This window comes from Rhea pennata, chromosome 25, assembly GCF_028389875.1.
Source record: "Rhea pennata isolate bPtePen1 chromosome 25, bPtePen1.pri, whole genome shotgun sequence".
Taxonomy (NCBI): domain Eukaryota; kingdom Metazoa; phylum Chordata; class Aves; order Rheiformes; family Rheidae; genus Rhea; species Rhea pennata.
The window spans coordinates 3,096,365-3,117,911 of NC_084687.1; the positions used below are offsets into that span (position 1 = coordinate 3,096,365).

The window sequence follows — 21,547 nt, forward strand, 5'->3', positions numbered from 1 at the left end:
CTCTTCAAGGGGATTTCACAGGAAAAAGGACAAGGTAGGACATCTTGAAACAAAAGGCTCGAATGTGGAGGCTGGAAGCTGATTCTCATCACTCTTCCATCAGCAGAACAAGATGAATGTCTAGGGTTTAGGCTGGGAGTAGTAGGGATCAGCTGCTAATTTCTACTTCTCTGGCCTGGCAGAAGTTTGCCACTATCCTAAAGGAAAAACTGGGGGATGAGAGACTTCTAAAAACATTCTTAATGCTTAAAAAGCAGGAAATTAATAAACCTGAGGGTCTAAAGTCTGAGTAAAGTTGTTACTACTGCAGAAAGTGGCAGACTGGCAGGCCGGAAATAGGAGAGAATCTGTATTAGGAGTCACTGCTTCTTTAGGAAGCAAAACATTAGACTACGAATGAGCCTGTGAATGTGCACACTAATGAACCAAAGTTGCTGCTAAATCTGGAATAGAAGAGCTGCAAAGAGCTGCCACAGCCTTAAGATATCAGTAACAGACAGGGAAGACTCTGTCATGGAAAGAGAGATTTCTGGCCTGTGAAAAATCACCCCATCTCACAATCACACTATTCAGACTGCCTGCTAGGGAGAGAATTTGGGTCCTTATGAGGCTTTCTTTATTCAGCATCTAGGAGTAGTTAATGGATCAAATGAACATTATTTTTCTTTTGCGGTTCACCTTTGCTTTAGAGCTTTTCCTCACATTATCACATGTCTAAAGCAATAGATAGACTGAGCGGGGTTCAGACTAGTGGGAAAAGTTCAGTGGCTGGGCACTAGGATTTCTCTTGCTGCCCAGCTCATTGATTTGAAGGAAGTTAAGAAGGTCTTGTGGCTTCCACTTATCCTTTGGGGTCTTCATATATTGCAGTGCATCTGGCTTCTTTAACAGGGACAAGCCTTGCTCCTTTTCCATCATTTCCAGCAGCTGCTTCATCAGGTTTGAAGTCTCATCTCCGCTGATACTGTTGTCAAACTCTGAGGGATCTCGGCTCTTCTGAGATTCCCACATGGCACTTGAAAGTGAAACATCCCTGCTGCTGGCTGTGTGCACACTACCCAGGGCATTGTGGAGCCATATCAGGCGCTTCAGCCCTTGAAATGCCCTGCCTTTGTCATGCATGAGCTGATGCTCCGTCACTACTCTTTTGCTGCAACAGGAAAAAAGAGTTTGTTTAGGAAACAAGCACAGCCAGATCTAAACTCATATTGCCAACGTGGCTGATTTGCATCTATCCCTCTTAGCTGCTTTTCAAAGCTGAGGAAGGAGCAGTGGTGGTTTCTGAACATCTTCTAGGGGACAGCCTGGAGGCCATGTCCATGGCTAGGGTAGTAATGTGGTCACCCAGAGCTGGCATGGCCCTTGTAAAGTGCACACACCCCAGATCAGCGTGTGAGCTCTCCCACACAGGCTAGCTCGGGCAGCCTGCAAGGCAGCCAGATAGCCTGTTCGAAGAGGAGAAGCTGAAACACTATGCATGCAGCCATTCCCCAAAGATACCTTGACTCCCCTTTAAAAATAATAATAAAGCCAAACTTAGGCACAGAGTTGCAAAGTGACTTTAGCAGGTATATAGAGCTGCAAATAGAAGTTTGGTCTTTATTCAAATTTGCATTCTTTTCAGGGCTCCAAATACTGCAATAAAAATTCCCTTTTCATGAGCTTAGTGTTCTTAGGATTGTTGTGTTTGTTTCTTTCCTTACAGAGCTGTAAGTCAGAAGTAATTTAACTGAACTCAGTGGTGTCCATGAAATGAAAACAAATCTTTATTTTCTTAAGACATACCAAAAACTTTTGAGCCAAATATTGACTAGGGAAAGCAGGCTAATTCCAGGATAGAAATATTTCTGGATTTCAGGCAGTTTAGATACAGCTAACTCCAGTTATAGGCTCACACTGCAGATTTGGATCTGAATGGGAACCTAAATATGTGATTTCAGTATATGGCATTTCCTTGACTTGCACTGAGCATCTTTGCGTGGTTTGCTACACTGTATTTAAAAGCGTCAGCTGAAATGCAGTGAATATGGTATAATTTTTGCATCCAAAACGAACACGGCCTGATTCTGTACTGCATAAAGAGTGATGTAAAACGTTGTTGCATCAGATGTATGGAATCTTCCTTCAGCTATGCCCTGGAGTACATGGCACACAGCAGTGGAGAATACAGCCCGTTAAGCCAAAAGCAAGCAGTCTTCTAACAATATTAAGGAAAAGAGTGATATTGCTTACTTTTCAGTGCCTTGCGATGCTGCAAACCAAGAAAGAAAAAGAACTGCCAAAAATGTAACCATCTGCAGAGATCTCTGGGGCAGGAGCATTTTCTCTCTTCTTTAAATCTGTTTGACAGGACAAGAAGTGGATGATATATCTTTCTCTTTCACCCGACAAAATGAATTTCAGCCTATAGGCATTAGTAAAGGTGGAGCTGTATACTATGGTACATCACCTCAGAACCTGTCAGAACATCATTACAGCATGTAATATATATCAGTAAAAGATTAACATATTTCACGGTCAACTGCTACATTTCTTTACGAGGAGTCCTATATCTCATTTTCCACCATCACTTGTTAAGATCTTGTGCATTTGCCATCACAGGAGATTATTTTATTTGGAACAATGCCACTCAACATCTCCCCAAATGAATTTTATTTATACTAATTTGGATATTAAAACACCAATGACTGAATGGAAAGACAAATTATATCATATATTCAAAAGTAACATGTGATCTACTTACTGTTAATCTTGTAGAGATTACGGTGAAGTCCTGATCAGCACAGATGTGTCTCTTTGCTAGTTTTCTGGAGACGTTCCAGTTGCAATGACAGTGAGTGTCTTTCACCTTCTTTTATATCTGCCCAGAAACCACAGAAACAATAGAAATGATGTCTACAGCATTTTATGACTAAGACCTTTCCTCTCAAGTCAGTGAAATGAGACAGCTCCCAATTTCCAATCATGATAAATCTTGGATTCTAAAATGCTCTGTTCAGCTGGGACTATGAAAAAGACCATCAGTTTAGGGAAAGTATCTTATTCCTGTGTTGTCTTTCCTATTTTGTGATAACCTTTAATTCTAACACAGTCCTCCCCATGATGATGGAAAATGGATATTGATACTTGCTGTTTTATGCAAACAGATGCAAAACAGATCTCACTCCTTTGCCGTCCTCTTGGACTCATGTATAGGACAATAATATGGCATAGCAGGAATCTAAATCAACAACATTGTTGATGTCTGTAATGCCAACTATCATACAATTAGCAAAACAGGGTAATTCCTTGCAGAAAAACTAAGGAGTTTGTAAATAAGATCCCACTGGATTTTAATTTTCAGTACAAATTTCATTTAAATGCATTTGTTGCTCAGTAAAATATATTTGTTTCAAATCTTAGAAACTGGGGAGATGTGGAAAAGACTTATCAACTCATTAAACAATCAAAAGACAAGTAATAGCTCAGGCAAAAAGCCAAATTCCAACATGCTTTGAATCAGCACTTGAAACCGTGAGAGTTAATGCACTGTGAGGTTCAATACCCACTTTATGATCTGTAACGAGGTAATTTCACTAGAATTAAGATACCCATGATGTGGACGATCCATTAGGCTGAACCACTGGTCTGTTTAAGATGACCACTTCCCATTTCTGAAAGTAAATGACAGTGAATGTATCTGTCATCCCTGAGGAAAAATTCCCTAGAAGGATTGAAGGGAAATAATAATTTGCTTGAAGTTATCATAAACTCATAATCATAAAGTTATCATTTCCCATAGGCGCAACCATACCATCCTATTAAACTCAGCCTTGGCTGAATGCAAATATGCTGTCTTAACAACAAATGGGACAGGCCTTATTAGCAGTCCTCATGCCATCTCATCTGTTCTCGCAGCTTCTATGGACGTCAAATTGCTTTTTATTATATTCCTCATGACGGCTTATTTTGAGCCCAGCTATTTCACAGCAATCAAATAAATGTTCCTGATTTTTTTACGTGAGTCCCAATTGCGAGAGAGAGTGTCACTCATTAAAGAGGACAAAGTTTATCACCAATTAAAAATGACATTTGTTAAATGGTGGTAAAATAAAAGCCTGCTTCTCATCTTAGTTTCCAGGGTAGCCTGCAGTTGCGCTGAATTCTCTCTCTGTTAAAGAAAAGTTTCTTAGCTACATCTTCAAGGACTAATAAGCATTGGCAAAAATCATGTCCAGAACATCTGGCCTAACTCATCCCTGAACTTTTCAAGTCTGCATTATGTAATGGGCTTTCATTGAATGCAGTTACTAGCATCTCCACCGGAAGAACTAATATTGTATTCATCTGAGGGACTACAGGCAGGTTAGACATACTGACGTGATCATTAAATGGGCACTTGAAGCATTCTGTAATAGCCAAATTGCATTGCCCTGGCTACTCTCTTCCATTGGATATTTCTTTCCAACTAAGGACTCAGAAATCAAAATCAGCCTTGGATGCGACTTTTTAACATGTCTAAGCAGCATATGTGAGGGCAGACGCCACTGAAGTAATGTTACATGTTTAAGAAAAGAGTCAGGCTCAAAGATTCTTTGGCCCTATCAGTACCATAGGGAAGAAGTGCTTTCAGGGGTTGACTTCCATGATTTGCAAGATATTTAAAGAGAATATAAAATATGTTCATTGCAGAGCATACATCACAGTCACAGATGCATTAGTTAATAATTCTAACCATTTCTATTAGTTACTAAAATGCAGGAGCACTCGGTTCTAGCTTCACCAGCCCTCAGCACTGCTATTCTCTGGAAAATGTAGAGACACTCAGACTATGTGACTTCTTCATGCACATCTGTAACCTAGCAAATAGGATGGCAAGGGAGCCTGGAGTCAGTGTAACCCTCTAGCTTTGTATGCATAAAGATCTATGTTTTGCAAGTGGCATAAGTGCAAGTGTAGCAGGAGGCAGGGATGATGGTAACATAGCTCATTTCACAGGAGAAACCGTACAGACTTCACTACCAGGTGAGCAATCCAGCTCATACGTCTTTGCTAGAGCCCTTAACAAGCTAGAGCAGAGTGGGAAACCATTTCGCCTGCAAGGCAATCAAAAAACCCAGCTGATTGGAATTTGGGTACTTCAGGGCCTCCTGCAAAGCCCACTCAAACCATCAAAGGTTTTACTCTTGGCTTCAAAGCCATTCACTCCCACCCTGCAGCTTTTCCTGGGCTTAGGGCTTGACTTCATGTAAGACAGTGCCTTTGCTGCTCTGTCACCTTTTTCTTTTCAGTGGGAGTGTGTGAGTGAGGAGGGTTGTGCAAATTACGGTTTCCCAGTGAGTGATTCTTTTGTTTTGCTTTCCAGTCCTCTCCCCAGGGAGCCAGGTGGGGGAGGAAGGGAATAGGGCTTGCTGCAGAGCATGAAAGAAAAAGGAAAGAGAAAGCCTGGAGGCCCGGTTGGGGGGGAAGAAGAAACGGGGGGAGGGAACAGAGAGCAAAAAGAATTTGCAAATAGCCTCGTTAGGACAACGAGGGGATCCTTTTGCCTGAGATTTTAAAACTTAATTAAGGCTGTGGTGCATAAAGAACAAACCTCTGTCCGTAGGGAGATGGACAGAGCTGATGAATCCTTTCCACGCACCGTTCTCCGTTATTCGCCAGTAAGAGGAGTACGCACTCCAGAAGATTTGGTGCGTCTCTAATGTAAAAATCCACTTTCTTGCCTCTTCTCCCCGCCCCCCCCCCCCCCCCCCCCCCCCCCGCCAACTGCTCTTAGCCTGGCAGACTAAATTTTACATGAGCCATTCGGTGTGGTGTGTGGAAAGAAAGACACCGCCCTGTAGAGAGGAAACTGTTTGACCACACATGGATGGTAAATATAGTTCCCCTGAGCTGCTGGTGAAGCAGCTGCTAATGAATGGCTGCTCTCTCTTCCTGGCCTCCCTAATTGAGAGATCAGAGGAAATGACACCTCGCAGCAAACCCGGAGGCCGGGCCGATTTTTTTGCACCGCCGCCCCCTCCTCGTTCAGCACCCGCGGGGCCGTCGCCAGCCCTCTGCCCGCAGGAGGAAGGAGGCAGCAGCAGCATCGCCTTGGTAACCGTGTTAATGGAGTTGAAACTCGGCTCCTTGGGTGAGCAGGCTCCAGGCATCCCCGAGGTCTGGGGGCTTGTAGCTGTTCTGTATCCCCCCCCCCCTTTTTTTTTTGCATGAGGAGGACATAATCTCGTGCAACCCGGAGAGGCATCATCTGATCATCTGGGGGACTTGTGCAGGCTTCAGCGCTAGTATCTAGACTATGCGGGTAGGTTTAAGTCCTGGCCCCCAAGCCACTGGCTGGTACACCTTCCTAGAGAGAACTTCTGTCTTCCAGGAGATTAGAGTGGAATAACCGTGAGGCAGGCTCAGTATTTTAATTCTTCATTTACTGTTTTTTTTTTCAGAAATGCCTGAGTCTCACAGCTCCAACTGAACACAGTAACAAGGGCAAGTCTGTTGTCCTACAACACCTGCCCTGGAGCTCAGCCTTGGAGCTGAAAGGGTTCTTTCTTTTCCAAAATCAATCCTCAATATGGAATATTTTCTGAGTGCAAAACAAATTCTGGCAAAGCTGAGACAAAGTCCCTGCTCCCTTGCGCTGTTTCTGTAAACCCCCCTGGGCTCTCCCAGTGTGGTCCTGGTTGCAGCGGTTGCACTATGCTGCAGAAGTCTGCTGGTAACCTCATCTGAGCAAAAACAAAAGTAAAAGGAGGGTCTCGTCCAGCACTGGGCCTCACCCTAGTGCTACGAGGCCAGCTTTCTCTGAGATGTGCCCCTACCTGCCCCTGCAAGAGGGGAATGCCGCCATCTGGTGCCCACATCTTGATTTTGGCTGGACCAGGTGAGGAGGTGGGCAGGTAGGAGCTGCCCCTAGGTGAGTCTAAGGCTCCTCCGTTGCTCAGGGGCAGCCCTAAGTCCTGCCGGGGGAGCAGGGAAAGCTAAGGTTACCTGAGAACTTACTATCTTGTCCCTAGATCCGCAGGTAGCGGCAAAAAGCTTTATGCTGGAGGAGGTGCCCAGCCACTAGTACCTGTAGGACCTGTGTTTTATAAAGGATTGAATTAGTCAAGAGCTTATCTGGATTTCTTGTTTCTTTCTAGTGCCAGCAAATGGTGCATTGGCTGTGAGGGAGAGTAGAGTGTCAGTTTGTCAGAATGTAGACATCAAGGGGCTCCCAACAGCAGGGTCCAGGGATTAGGATCAATGATCTGCTCTTAGATGTAGGAGAGGCAGAAAACGAGCATGAGACTCTGAACAATAACGAAAGACTAGTTCACGACTGGAGAGATCGGGATGAAGGTTGAGGAACTAAGAGTCTCCAATTGATAGAGACATGTCAATCAAGTAAATGATCCCTTTCTAACTAACCCCCAATTGCTGAGTCTTGGGGGCACACTGCATTCCTGCAATGGATCCTGAGTATGTCTTGGCTTAGGTCTGTGATCTGTAAATGAAATTGTGGGCTGTTGTTTCCATCTCGTATCAAGTATATGTATCACCCTTTGGGGTCTAAGATGCAGCTAAAACCCTTTGCAGGGATATCACTGAAATTTAAACTTTTGTAAACGAGGAGGACAGGTCACAGGGACCTGCAGACTTGCTGTTTGTACCCTGAAAACAGAAGAGCAGCTATGGCAGGAATAAGTATGTGCAAGCTGGTTTTAGTATATTGAAAGATCAAAGAGATGCAAGTCACTGCCTCTTTAGAAAACAGCCTTCATCAAGATTAGTGTATTGACAGGATGTGAAAATGGGCTGAATCCACACAAACTTCACAACGAGCTGGTGCAGGTATGACTACATCTGTAGTCAGTTTTCTCCTTCCTTTTATAGACGATCTGGTGAATGCCAATGTTATGTACATCTCACATATATTGGTCACAAATGGTATTTTGTTATTGTGAAAGCAAGAGAGAGTTACAGTGCAACAGGATTTTTCAAACATACGCTACCTTATAAACTTGGAATAAGGAAAGTAATGTAACACAATGCAGCTTTCACGTGTATATATATATATGAGAGAGACAAATACATGGTGATACTCAAAGCTGGTTAAGGGTATCATCTTTTGGGAGACAAAATTTTGTCTTTGCTCATCTGGGTCGGAACTACAACTGTGTGGCTGTGTTGGGGGTATCTTAAAATTGACTGTGAAAACATTTTTGTTTGGTTTGATTGTTTTTTTTTTGTATTTTTTGTTTGGTTTGGTTTTTTTTTGCTACTGTACAGTTGCCTCAGTTCTGACTTGTCTTTTGTCATGGTCATGTGCCACATTTGGTCTCTGCATAATGCCAAAAGCAAACTGAAAATAGGAAAGTTAATATTTGGATGACATGCTTCTTATTGTATGTGATTTATAAAGCATGGTGATGGACCTAAGCCCATATAAGTGCCTTGACTACAGCAGGTGGTACTTCCTACATGAGAGCTTTTGAATAAACCCTCTGTTGCCGAGTCTGCCATCTGTAATCGACTCCTATGTCGTGTAGCTTTGGTATGAAGCTAAAGATCTGACACAGATTACAAGTTTATCAGAGTTGCTCTCTAATTACTGTTTTTAAAAATTGGTGAGTATTGCAAAACTTAAATCATATTTCAAATGTACAGTATGTGATATGAGGAAGGGTCTAGTAAACATTGCAAAAACCATTTGGGAAGGGAGGCAAACACGGAAAATAACCATCTCAAAGAAGTCTTTGAAGTCAAATGGTTAATTATAATCATTTCCTTTGTTTTGTGGTCTCAGGAAATTAACTATCAGCTAATTTAGGTTACAGAAAATTACATTTCCTTAAATTAAAGCTGGTAACTGTCAGATAGCTGTACATATGTCAAAGATATTTTAGAGCATAGATTACCTACATGGCAGAAAACCAAAAATTTTGAGGTAATTTTGATTCTTAAAAGCATTTTACTCTTAAGATGCTCTCAGAACTAATGAGGGAGGCTATAAAAAATTTTGGAAAATCAAAATGAATTGTTTTAGCTGGTTATCCTTAATCCAAATATTTTTGATGTGCTGGTGGAACTCCAGTAGACTAAGGATGTCTCTTCCTCTGCAGAATTCCTGGTCAGAAGACAAAATGCATGTACATTAATTGGTGCCCAAAATATCTTACCCCATTTAATACTATTCCTGTCTGCCCATGTATCGGATAAACTTGTCTTGCAAAGTCCAAGTCAAAAAGGTAAAATAAACCCTGGACTAATATATTACAACCTAGAAATATGGCTGCAAAATTGCATTCTAGTAAATGACTGCAGAAACTCTCCTTGATGTGTTTCTCATATTGCTTGAGCTAACCCAGGATGGTAAGTTTGTTATCCAAAGCAATGCCTCTGGAGATTTTTTTTTTTTTTTTAACTCCTCTATGGATGGTCAGTTAATAAAGTGTATGAACACCACTGAAAGGTGTCCTCTGACGATGCCCTCTGTAACTAAAATTCCTCAGTTCAAATCCCAACTCTTCTCATTTGCTATCAAGTCGTGAATAAACCTCTTCCCTCCTTTGCAGGCAGAAGCCAAGGCCTAAAATTTGGTGTAACACTGGTTTTGCCACATAGCTATTTAAAGGCCCTAGACTTGGGGGTAAATATTTGCGACTCTAAGCTTTCATACGTGTAAAACCTTGAAGCTTAGGGTAAGGACCTGGAAAACATGACCTGAACGAGAAAAAGAAGGCAAAAAGAAGAGAAAACCTTAGTTTTCCTTTAAGCTAACAGAACAGCCTCCCTGAGGTGTTTCCGTTTCCTTATTTCTGGGGCCTGAAGCCTGTCCCCGAGAAGCAATTGCCAAAGTAGGGGGGTGTGGGGCGAGAGGAAGACCTCGGCCCGCGGGAGCAGCCGAGCGACAACGGTCACCGACCACAGCCCTGTGGCGAAACCTTCCCCGCCGCCATTTGGGGCCGCGCGGCGGCGGCGGCAATGGGCGTGTCCGGCGGGGGGCGGGACAAAGCGGCTTGTCAATCAGCGGAGTGGCGCCCTCTGATTTGCCACCGAGCGCCGTCGTGCGGGAGCGGGCTACCCGTATATAAAGGCGGGCGGGGTAGGGGTCCGCCGCCATTTTGTCCAGTGAGGAAAAGCGGAGCGGGAGTCTCGTTGGGGGTCGAGTCGGCTACGAAATTAGCGCGGGCTCCCTTCGCGCGCCCTCCCTCTTAGCATCGGTGAGGACCTTCACCTCGGAGGGCGGGAGGGGGAGGCGACAGCCGCGGTCTCAGTGCCCGGAAGGGCTGATGGAAGCGCCGCGGCCCGGTAGCGGCGAACAAAGAGCCGCCGCCATTTTGTAAAGCTGGGCCCCGGGCGGTGGCTGCCGCTACGCCTCGCAGAGCCAGGCTGGGAAGAGGCGAGTAGACCACGATTAGCCTTGAGGAGCCCGCTCGTCGCCCTCTCTCCGCAGCGGTAGCCAGTGAGGCGAGGCGCGGCGCGGCCGGCCGGGCGGGAGGGAGGGTGGTGGTGGTGGTGTGGCGCTTTGTCGCCCGCTCCGGGGAGGCGATGGTGCTTCACGCCGCACACGCAGCGCCAAGGAGACGCTCTCGAGGCACCCCGCGAGCGTTGCCAGCCTGGTCCCTGGCGGGGATGGCGCCGCTTTTCGCCCTGGCGTAGGCAACTTCCCCCGAGACCCGCTCCGAGAACAATGGAGGCCTTCACCCGCGCGGCGCTCCCCCTGCAGGCCCGCCCCCCCGCTGCAACCTCGTGGGCTGGGGAAGGGGGGCGCAGAAAAACATCCCTGTGCAAAGTTGGAAGCAGTAGAAGTCAATCTCCCCGATACGTTCGCGCTCAGAAATAACCAACTTAAATTAATTTTAATTTAACAGTGACAAGACGGCAATTTTTTTTAAACACCCCTTGCCTTCCCCCAAGGCGCTGATCCACTCGCACGCACACAGAAACATTTCTAGGGTGGTGTCTGTCTATATATGAGATCATGTTGCTATTGCAGCCTCTAAGAAAACAACTGAATTATTTTCTCCCTAGGCGAATAAACAGTTGTTATGGGTTAAATATACGTGAGCTTTTTTCTTTTTGTTCTAGAAATGCATCGTGACTCTTGTCCGCTGGACTGCAAGGTTTATGTGGGTAACCTTGGAAACAATGGCAACAAAACTGAGTTAGAGCGAGCTTTTGGCTACTATGGACCACTGCGCAGTGTATGGGTGGCGAGAAATCCTCCCGGTTTTGCCTTTGTGGAATTTGAAGATCCTCGAGATGCAGCTGATGCTGTGAGAGAGCTAGATGGAAGGTAACGTGCTTCTTGTGTGGGGCTTTTTTAAAGAAAATAATAGAAATCATAGCTAATGATAGAACTTGAAACTGGGCAGCTTCCAAACCAAGCTCTTAATGCATCTGTTATGCAAAATTATTTGTGCAGTGACTTAAGAGCAGTCATACTTTATAGTGCAGGAATAACATTGGGAGAGTTCACATTTCTAGAGTTGAACTCTTCAGCTGGGTATGCCTTGGGCATCATCTACATCAGTTATATTCAAGATGGTGTTACTATAAAGAAGCAAAGACAGATAAGTGAAACTCCTCCAAATTCCTTCTCTGCCTGCTTCAGTAGCTTGGCCTGAACTTTCAGAAGTGGCCAGAGCTTATATTGGTCGTGTTGTAGTCTGGGTTTTTTTAGACTCTTAATAACAATATATTTGGCTAAAATGTTTACAGAGATTTTTTTTCTTTTTTTCCCATAGTAGTTCATTCCTTCCCCCCCCCTTCTAATTCTCTAAATTTTCTTTTGTGCACACAAGATCATTGCTAGAAATGCTAACTAATGGCAGTTTTCTTCTTCAGAACCCTCTGCGGGTGTCGTGTCAGAGTGGAGCTCTCCAATGGCGAAAAACGGAGTCGGAACCGTGGTCCACCTCCATCCTGGGGCAGGCGCCCTCGAGATGACTATCGCAGAAGAAGTCCTCCTCCTCGTCGCAGGTACCCTGGGTCAAAGTACCCTCGTAGAGCTGTTGGCACTGTTACCACTTAGCATCGTAGAAGCAGGCTTTTTAAAGCATGTTGATGGATAACATTCATCTATCTGATCACAATTTGGAGATGCCAAATGCTAAAAACCAAAATCAAGGTGAACATAAGTTGTGTTGAATGTTGGCTTTTGTCCTTAGGTCACTGTGCAAGTTGGTAGTCAGCGCCCTCTATCCTGGATTTATCCTCTTTCCTCCTAAAATCTGCTCATCTTCTAGTCACACTTTCCCTTTCTTCCCCATACTTCAACTTAGGCTATTCCTTTCCTTTATTCCATAATGGCAAAACATTACACAGCAACTTAGCTTTTTCATACAGATATATTTCTCCACTTTGCACGATTTAAAGATTCCAAGTAGGCAGCTGTTTAATAATTAAGTAACAGTTGCTCTAAACATTCAAAACACTTCAGCATCAATTTTAAATTTAAATCATCACATGACAATCCTGTCACTTGAGATTTGCAAACCCAGATCTAAAATATAGCAGGATTTTTGGTAACTGGCGCATTCTTGGACCCAGACTAGGTTGTCTGGCTGTAAACTGCAACGTGGTTTTTACAGGACTGAGTTTACCTGTTGCAGGTGAGTGAAGTCCTCACAAGTCAGGGTCTCAAGCTTACCCTTTTGCTGTTGAAAAATAACACATTAGGAATATTTGTTAGCTAATAGATGGTTGTACTGATGGCTTGTTTTTCATTTTTTTTATGCTTTTTGGTCCATCTATTAATAAAAATGAACCCGTTACAGAGTCACCATCATGTCTCTTCTCACCACCCTCTGAGTCTGCATTAGCCAGTCAACTAGCCCTTTCAGCGTCATGTGACCAGCGCGCCCCATTCAGCTTGGCTGGTGTCGTTTCACATGACCCAGGCATGGCCAGTCGTCAGGTTGCACCGCCCTTTGGTTCCCGAGCATGCTGTTTTCTCTCAGCCTTCTCTCCAACCTTAACCAAATCGGCAGCAGCCACCTCGACCGCCCACACATTCCCGGCCAATCAGCTCAGCTGTTTATTTACCAAATGTCTTCACAACAACTACAGCAGCAGCCTTCGGCTAACAAAAAAGCAGGAAAAATCCACAACACCCCCTTCGCCAACCAACTAAATACAACGCAACATCTGGCAAAACCTTTTCAGCAAATTCTTCTTGGCAGTCAGTCCGGCAGCCTCACCTCACCATTTCTAGCTTGTTGAAACCAAAAACTAGTAAGTTTTTCCTGCTTATACAGTTTACTGCTGGTTAAAATAAGGAGTAAGCGGCTTATAAGTAATTACTTTTCTCAATCAAAGGCTGGCTGTGCATAATTTGAGTGGTAACGTACATATGTTGCTTGAGAAAACTTTTAAGGGTGATATGGAAACTTTTACACTGTAAACGAAACAAAGTGCAAACCAGTATATATGCATGTGAGATGCCAAACTAAATTTTTAATAAAGCTCTAACAAACTTAGCTTTCCTTGCCAAAAAAATCCTATCACCTTTAAATGGTTTTACTAACAGTTTTTCAAAACTTAAAACAATTACTTTTTGGGATGAACTGGGCCGAGCTAAGGTTTTTTCTTTTTTTTTTTTTTTTTTTTTAAAGAAAGTCTAAACACACTTTTTTTGGCATTAAGAATGACAAACACAAATATGCAGTTCTAATGTAGCACTTAATGGCATTATCAATATTTACACTGAGCGCATTTTCACTTTTTTTCCACTTGGTATCTCTTATGTCTTGTTGTGGACCTTTTTGGCTTGCATGGGTTCCAAAACATTTGGTCTGTGCTATTTTTTGGAACCACTTGTGGGACTTTGGTGTGGTGTTCTGGGCAGTGTATTTAGTTGAAATGGAAGTGTTGCATTGGACAACTCTGCTATGAAGCATTCTTAAAGTGATTCATGATTAGAAACGTGCTGTTCACACTGAGCTTTGTTTTACTGCCTAATCTTTCCATGCGTTTTACTGGATGATGGATGCCAGTTATTCTTGGCACGTTCCCTGGGCCCAACAGTGAGTTTGACAAGTTGGGAAATGCCTCACTCCATTAATGCTGAAAGAATTGGTATAAAGCCTCACTTCCTCTTTTTCTGGTTCTAGATCACCACGAAGGAGAAGCTTTTCTCGTAGCCGCAGCAGGTATGCAACAGTTAGATTTGTCCAATGTGTTTGAAAAAAGTTTATTCTTGAGTAGCGCGTGTGTGTGTTCAGGATAGGCATTGCAGCTCAATAAAGGAGAAAGATGAGTTTGCTTCTGTTTACTTTGCTTAGCTGGAATTAATATATTTATACAGCTATTTGAGATTAAAGGGTTATCAGCTAAAGCTTATTAAAAATGGAAGCAATTAGCTTTTATGTTCTGCAGCTTTCCAGAGTCCCTAGCAGTTCATGAAGTGTCCATGCTAATATGCTACTTTTTTCCAGGTGTTGTGACTCTTAAGTGTAAATTATATGAAACAGGCTAGTAAGCATGTTCTTTTATGACACAGTATAAAATGTTAGGTGGCAGTTACACAGTAGTATTGCAATTCTTTGAGGATTTTTGAAGCTTCAGAGTTTGTGTAATTCTTACATTTGTATGGGTGCATTCCTGTAAGGGATTGCTCAAGCGTGCATTGACACCCTACATCAGCTGAGTTTAGGAAACCAAAAGTTAAGGGGTACAGTGCGTTGTTTTCTACTAGTGTGCTGTTTTGTACTATAGCTGAGGCAGCAAGTGCCACTTGCAGTCTTGACTGAACAGATAGGTGCAAAGGACAAGGTAACTGTTTACAGTGCAACTTAAGTAGTGTTGAATGGCTCAAACTGATTATTTTTCCCTGAGGAAAGGCTAATACTATAATCTGTAACAGTTTTTCCCTGACTGAATGGTTAAAACCTTAACTCCCTAAGATCCCTCTTCGGATAGTTTTGTAAGCTTTGCTTTGATGCTATAGTCATCTTTCATTGTAATCTTTTAATAGGTCCCTCTCCAGAGACAGAAGAAGAGAGAGATCGCTCTCACGGGAGAGGAATCACAAGCCTTCTCGTTCCTTTTCCAGGTCTCGCAGGTAGGATTGGTCCCATGAGTATTTTCTTGGTACATGATTCAGTTTTTTGAGAAAACTTGGAAAAATCATTTCAGTTTCTTGGTGATACTGAAATGGATTGTGAGGAGAAGCATCTCTTTAGAGTCTTAGGACAGTCTTTATGTTGAGGAATTACATACTCGGCTTTAGTAAATGAGCAGTATTTTAAAATGCTTAGAAGTCATGTGCTGAGTTAGGCTAGGATGTTTCAAATGAAATATGCTGGTCCTGCTGCTCTGGAACTAACACATGTTTTCTTATTTAGTCGCTCCAGGTCAAATGAGAGGAAGTAGGACTTTCAGAAGGAGCTGTGTACAGGAAGTCGTTAGATCTGAGGACAGGAGGAGTATGTACAGAACATTGTTTTGTTTTGAAACTTCATAAAGCTTGACGCATTTTTAAAATGTTTTAGCTGTTGAACTTGCTTTGTTCCTTGTATCTTGTAACAGGTGGCAAATGTAAAGATGTGAATCTGTATATGGTTCTAAGCAGATCCTATGATTTGTAATATTAATTACTTTTCAGTGTACCCTTACACATAGCTTTTGTTTGTGTTGAATGGTAATCAGTTTGTCTTACATAGCTAGAAGAATGTTTCTGGTCTTATTCTGGAGTGTCTTTTGCTGGGATTCAGCTTTTGGAAAGAAGCTTGCAATGAAGATACTGGTTAATTGCAAGAATATGGCCATAAATGATATTCAGTCTATGCAGAACAAGAAGTAGATGCTTCATAGTACAGTTCTCAGAAAAAGTCAGGAATGTCAAGCCAACGGCAAGTAAAGGGAATGGCTGAGCTGTGGTTTTATCTGCAGCTCTAGTTCTGGTTTCCCGTTACCTGGAACAGAGCTACTTTATATTATGTAAAATGTAAATTTTTAGCCCTGGAGTCAGTTAATTTTGTACTTATTGTGACTAGAGTACTACTTAAATAGATGATTGTTTGATTAACCATCTATTCCAGAATCTCTGAATAGACCAAATATGCAACAGAACTGACAACTGGAGTGGATGAGTTGAATGTGTAATGGTACATTGTAAAAGTTATGAATTAAACATTTCTTTACTGTACAAGAATTTTCATGTCACTTGTAAAATGTCTTTTGTGAGATCCTTGGGATTAAAGTTTTGGTTACAAATTGTTGTTTAGTATTTAACTTGACTACCCACCATACACTCTGCAGAACGTTCACTTGGATTTTGTGGTCCAACTCGGTTCAGATTAAATGCGCTCTGCAAGATGGAATAAAGTTACACTCATCGCATCTCATTGTAACACATCTGCAACAGTGAACTGTTGAAGTACTATCTTTCAGGTATAAGATTGCTGGCCACTACCTGCATTTAACTTGCAAGTACCTGCAACTTTGCTCCATACCATTTCACCCTTTAGTGAGACGCAGGGCCTCTGATTCTATTACTAGCATATGTTGTCAGCATTATAAATATAGCATAGATTAGTATAGAAGATGTTAACTTAAATTCCTGCCTGATGGTGAGCTCCAGCAATGCCTCCTCAGAAAACTAACTAGAGATTCAGAGGCTCACTGTAAATTTGCATCCTAGGTATTGGGGGGGGGCGGTTAACATTTAAGGTACTCTTCACAAGTTGGTCTGTAAACTGAAGCTTTTGCATGAGATTATACCCAAAGCATAAAATTATGGTATGGCTCAAGTGTAATTAGCGCTCCCAAACTGCATGACAGCTGCTCCTTTTTTTTTCTTTCCCTCCCTGTATCCAAAAGAAGATGAGCTACATTACAATTTTGATCGTATGCATTTAGATTAAACCCATAACACTGTTAACAATCTTGCAGTGTAATTTCCTTCATGTGTGATATTCAGAGGGGAAAGGATTATGGCAGTAGCTTTAGTTTTAAAACTGTTACAGAGGGCAGTTTTACTATGTTTTAGGCTGCCTAGAAAGGAGATGTTTATATAAGGGGGATGTGGTTGGCCTTTGACTAACTTACTGCTGTCAGAAGTGGTGCCTGCTGCTGGAGTTAGGTTTTTTAGTTTTTGGCAAATAGTGCAGTGGGAGTTTTACAAAAACGCTGGTCCAGATACTCTTCCAGCCTGTTGTGCAGTAAGTGCTACTGACCTTGAGTGTTCAGTCAAAAGCAGGAAAACGAGGTGGTGCAAGAGGCTACCAACATATGCAGGCCTAGATAATCTCAAACTTGGAGCACAGTAAGTTTAAAAGGTGCCTATCTTTATTGCTAGATTATTTGCGTTTATGTGGTGGTTGATGTTGCTATACAGGGTATGGCTATTTTGGGGGGAAAAAAAATCTGTACAAAGCAGAAGTTTAATTTTGACCTATAATCCTCTTAAATATGTTTTAAGAGACCACTGAAATACCCTGTTTTGTATGGTTGGCTTTAGTTGTAGAGTTCTCTTTGCAGAAGAGTGCTCCTATGTTAAACAGAGTGCGTAAGAAACGTCAAAGTAGGATTTTGAGGCTCTATATCGAGTGCGAAGGATGGGGCTGGCTGCTGCCATGCACTGTCTTGGCTACCCAGCAGAGGTCAGCCTGCTCTGCACGTTGGGGCTGTGTCCTTTAGACAAACAGCCTCTGAGTCCAATCAAGTTTGGTCTCAAAATGTTGACAGACTGACTGCTCTGGGGATGTTTGTATTAGATGAAAGGCAGCCAAGGGCTGAGATGATATCTTGTGCCACACACAGCTGTGTTCCCTTTTTTCATATGTTGTTCTGCCATGGTTTGGTTTGTGGAAGGATCGCAGCTCTTGTTGCCTGGGAGCTAGTCTCTCTGCTGGCATTTGGTTCCTCTTGTGGTTAAGCTCAGAGGGCAGCCACAATCAAGCAGCCTTCCAGTAGCTGTGAACTACCAAAGGGAAGGAGGGAAAGAAACCTGAAGTGCTAGTGACAGTGTATGCTACACAGAAGCAGGTCGTGATTTGTACCCAAGGGAATCTGCAGAACTGGGAATATTTCTCAGTTTCTGATTTGTAGGCTGCTTACTCCTTGCCTTGAGTAAATGAAATAACTAGCCCTTAAAGTGGATTAGGACTGCTATTTCGTAGCAGACTACTGGCATTATCAGGTGAGTTTCTGATGGGGAATAAAATTAGCAACTTCTCTAGAGAAAGATGGGAAATGTGTAAACAGGCTCTGTACAGCCCTCCTCATAACGTACAGTTAGCAAGTGCTATTTTTTAATTGTAATGCAACAACACAGTCTCAGATTTAAATCTTCCAGCTTGCTTTCATAAGAGAACACCTCTACAGGTAGAGCATTGTGGTTTCTGTTACCTCTTCAGGAAGAAGTCTTGCACGTGTATTTCAAAATTAAAATTCAAGAAGAAATGTTTTTGCCGACCTAATGGACCAGGCACTTTATTAGCTATACCAGTTGTAAAGCAGAAAGTAAAGCCAAAGCAAAAAACAAGTAATTACATTAAAAAACATTCTAATTTAATGCTAGGAATATCCTTCACTCCTGCAAAGATTCTTGGAACAGGAGGAACCACTAACAAATTCAGACCTGACCAGGTCAGAAAAAATTCAGGCCAGAAAAAGCCGGAAGGATATGATTCGATGGTTCCTTGGTAGAACTGGGTGACTCGCACCTGATCTTCAGAAAGACAAGCCTGATTTGAGGGCTACCACATTCTGGGGAAATTAGGGGTCAGTTTTATGGTACTCGCTCTGAAGTATTAGGCTGTATTTCTAATTTGAGGAAAACACTATGCTTTTCCCCGTACTTTCACATGGAAGCATCCTGAGGTTAGCTCTACCCTGTTTCAGTTCCTCTGACACTCCTCAGTATAGTCTAAGCACATCCAAGAAGCACATTAATCTACATAGCTACCGTCTGTTCGTGTGTGGTTGTTCTCTCTCTCTCCCTGGAGAAAGTATTGTGTGCAAATGGGTTTGCTAAGAAAGGGATTTTTCATTTTTTTTATGTACATGCTGCTCTGTTCATGACAGAGAATTTAAGAATGTCTTACACTTAAATCAGAAAATGTAGAGGTTAACGATTATTTCAACATGATATTTTCAAAGATCTTCAGATAGGTTCAGTTAAGCAAGCTCTTAGCTGGCTGAGCGGTTGCAGTCTTATGAAATACTGACAGTGATTCCAGCTAACAAAACTACTTCAAACCACATTCGGGGAGCTACTTTAGTTCACCTCCCCAAATGAGTGTGTTTCTCATTTCCAGACCTGTCCCATTCTGTACTCCAGTCTCACCAACTTCGCAAGAATTAAAATACGTTCTCGATAGAAAAATCACTTGTATTCTTCATACTCTCCATCTTCGTGCTTCTTTTTATTTGTCAGAACAAAAACTGCAGAAAACCTGCACCATGCCCTCCGGGTCTTAGGGGTTTTGCCCCCGCTCTGAATGGCTATGTACTTGTACATCAGCAGAACTCGCACAGGAAAGTAAGGAGTACCCTGCTGGTATTGTAGCTTCATTCTTCCATTATTAGCTATTTCTGGAACGCTCCTTCCTTTCAGACACATTCCCAGTTTTTCTTCTTGTGGTACCATCAGCGCGAGATGTCACGATGTCCCGCCATCATGCAGCATAACGATCCACGAAGCAGCGGAATGTTTGGCCAACTTCCTTCTGTTTTGGCTGGCTTTACTCACCGTCTCCAACCCGTGTTCAAATTGTACTATAGCTCAGAAATCATTCGCGAGCAGCATCCAAAACCTGAGTCAGAGTCGTCATGATAAAATGTCATACTCTAGTGTTGCCACAGTGCAGCATTGCTTAACTAGAAAAGGCAAAACTGAGAAGATAACTTCATCGACCCACCGTTTCATCAGAAAAAACTAGGCAGACAACGCCAGCATTGTGCGTGGGAGTACAGATCTTTTAGGGGAGCTTGAGAGGATCCAACAGGCTCATTAAAAACTGTCTCCCTGTGTCCTAAAGGAGAAGACCTCTTCACAGCCTCTGGGATGGGAGGATGCGATTCCAGTAGCTCAGGCTTCCGGAGGGGATGGATGTGATTCTAACAACTCAGGTCTGACCTTAGCTTGTGAGATGCAGTAAGATGATGGTTCGTACAGCATGTTAGACCTGCCCTGAAGTGTTTCAGTTCCCCTTCCGCTGAAATGCAGCTAGCTCCAATTTCAGACTCCAGCCCACCAAAAATAGATAAAATAATCAAAGAAATTTTTCCCTTGAAAACTATTAAAGCAATTTAATAAAGCAGATGCTTAAGTTAAAAGTAGCACGCCAGCATCCCAGGCCTTGTAAGAAGCATTCTGACTTCCTAGAAATACAAATAATCATCCCATTTTCTCTTTCATTTCAAAAGTTTCAGTTAGGCTATTCGCCTGGATCACTTAGGTGGTGCTATTACTTACGGTCTATTATGGCCATTCAAACAAATACATGTTTTGGACTAACTCTAACACTAGAGCCAGACAAATATAAAATAGACTGTGCAATGGGAACACTATGTTCCCAAGTGATTCATTCGTCTATTATTTAATAATTTAGCGGCTGACACAGCTTTTAGTTGGACAAGTGTTTGCATTGACTGCAGTGGCGCTTCTGCTGGTCCTTCAAGCAATCTTCGCTGTCAGGATTTGTGCGGGAGTAGCTTTTATTCGCAGCGGCGCCAACTCCTTTAACCCAGCCCAAATGGCAACCGTACCTCCTCCCCATCTTTTTATAAAGCCCAACTGCAGATGATTTCTCCGCAGATTGCAGCAGTGTTAATCCTCAGATTCCCTCGGGTGATCCTGGTCACGGCCAGAGGCTGTCTGTAGGCTGCCTCGGGCGGACGGCACAGGAAGATGCTGGCACGCAGCCGTGACGTGCGCTGCTGCGGCGCTGTGCTGGTGGCCAGCATAAGCAGCAAAGCCGGCTGCCGGCGCAGCACCTTTGCTCCCACGCAGCGCCCGGCGAAGGGCTCCTCCGCGCGCCGGGCGCTCGGCAGGCCGGCAGCGTTGCGTTGGGAGCTGCCGTATCAGGGTGGAGCGGCTGTATCAGGGTGCGGCGCTGTGTCACCCTGGGTGTCGCTTTGCAGCTGGCTGGAAGATCACTCCTGCCAGCTGTGGGAGAGGAGCATTATCTCTGCGGTCTGTAGAGGCTGCTCCGCACATGAATATTCAGCACTACGTGAGCATATCCCGTGTCTCTGCGAGGAAGCAGTGCTACTCCTGGCAGCTGCCCCCCGCCAGGGACGGAGGGTTTGGAGTTGTTTGCTAGAAAACGTTTGCAGGCCCCGGTTTCTAACAGTGGCGTTATTTGCCATCTCATTAAAACGCTGTAGGTTACTGAAGAGTGTCTGTCCTCTGGATTCCGTGCAGTGTTTCCTGGAGCCAGTGAATGTTAAATTGATCAGCTTCTCATGCATTACTATTATAAGCTTTTTGGGAGGAGGTTGCCGCAGCTGGAGAGATAGGGTTCAGGTGTGGTACGCCGGTGCTCCTGCCAACGCTACTACTTGCAGGTGCCTGGTTGACATACCCTGCTCATAAACTCCTGGTTAAGTGTGCATCAGTTTTGGAGTCATGGGT

General features: G+C 43.4%; 1 protein-coding gene across 1 annotated transcript; it reads left to right on the top strand.

The window, feature by feature from the left end:
- Window positions 1-10,073: 10,073 nt before the first annotated feature.
- On the top strand, window positions 10,074-16,179 carry SRSF3 (serine and arginine rich splicing factor 3). The gene is made up of 6 exons (XM_062595287.1): window positions 10,074-10,181; window positions 11,050-11,257; window positions 11,809-11,943; window positions 14,076-14,114; window positions 14,939-15,025; window positions 15,309-16,179. Exons 2-6 carry the CDS (start codon window positions 11,052-11,054, stop codon window positions 15,334-15,336), a joined length of 495 nt encoding a protein of 164 aa, XP_062451271.1. The 5' UTR covers window positions 10,074-10,181; window positions 11,050-11,051; the 3' UTR covers window positions 15,337-16,179.
- Window positions 16,180-21,547: the final 5,368 nt, after the last annotated feature.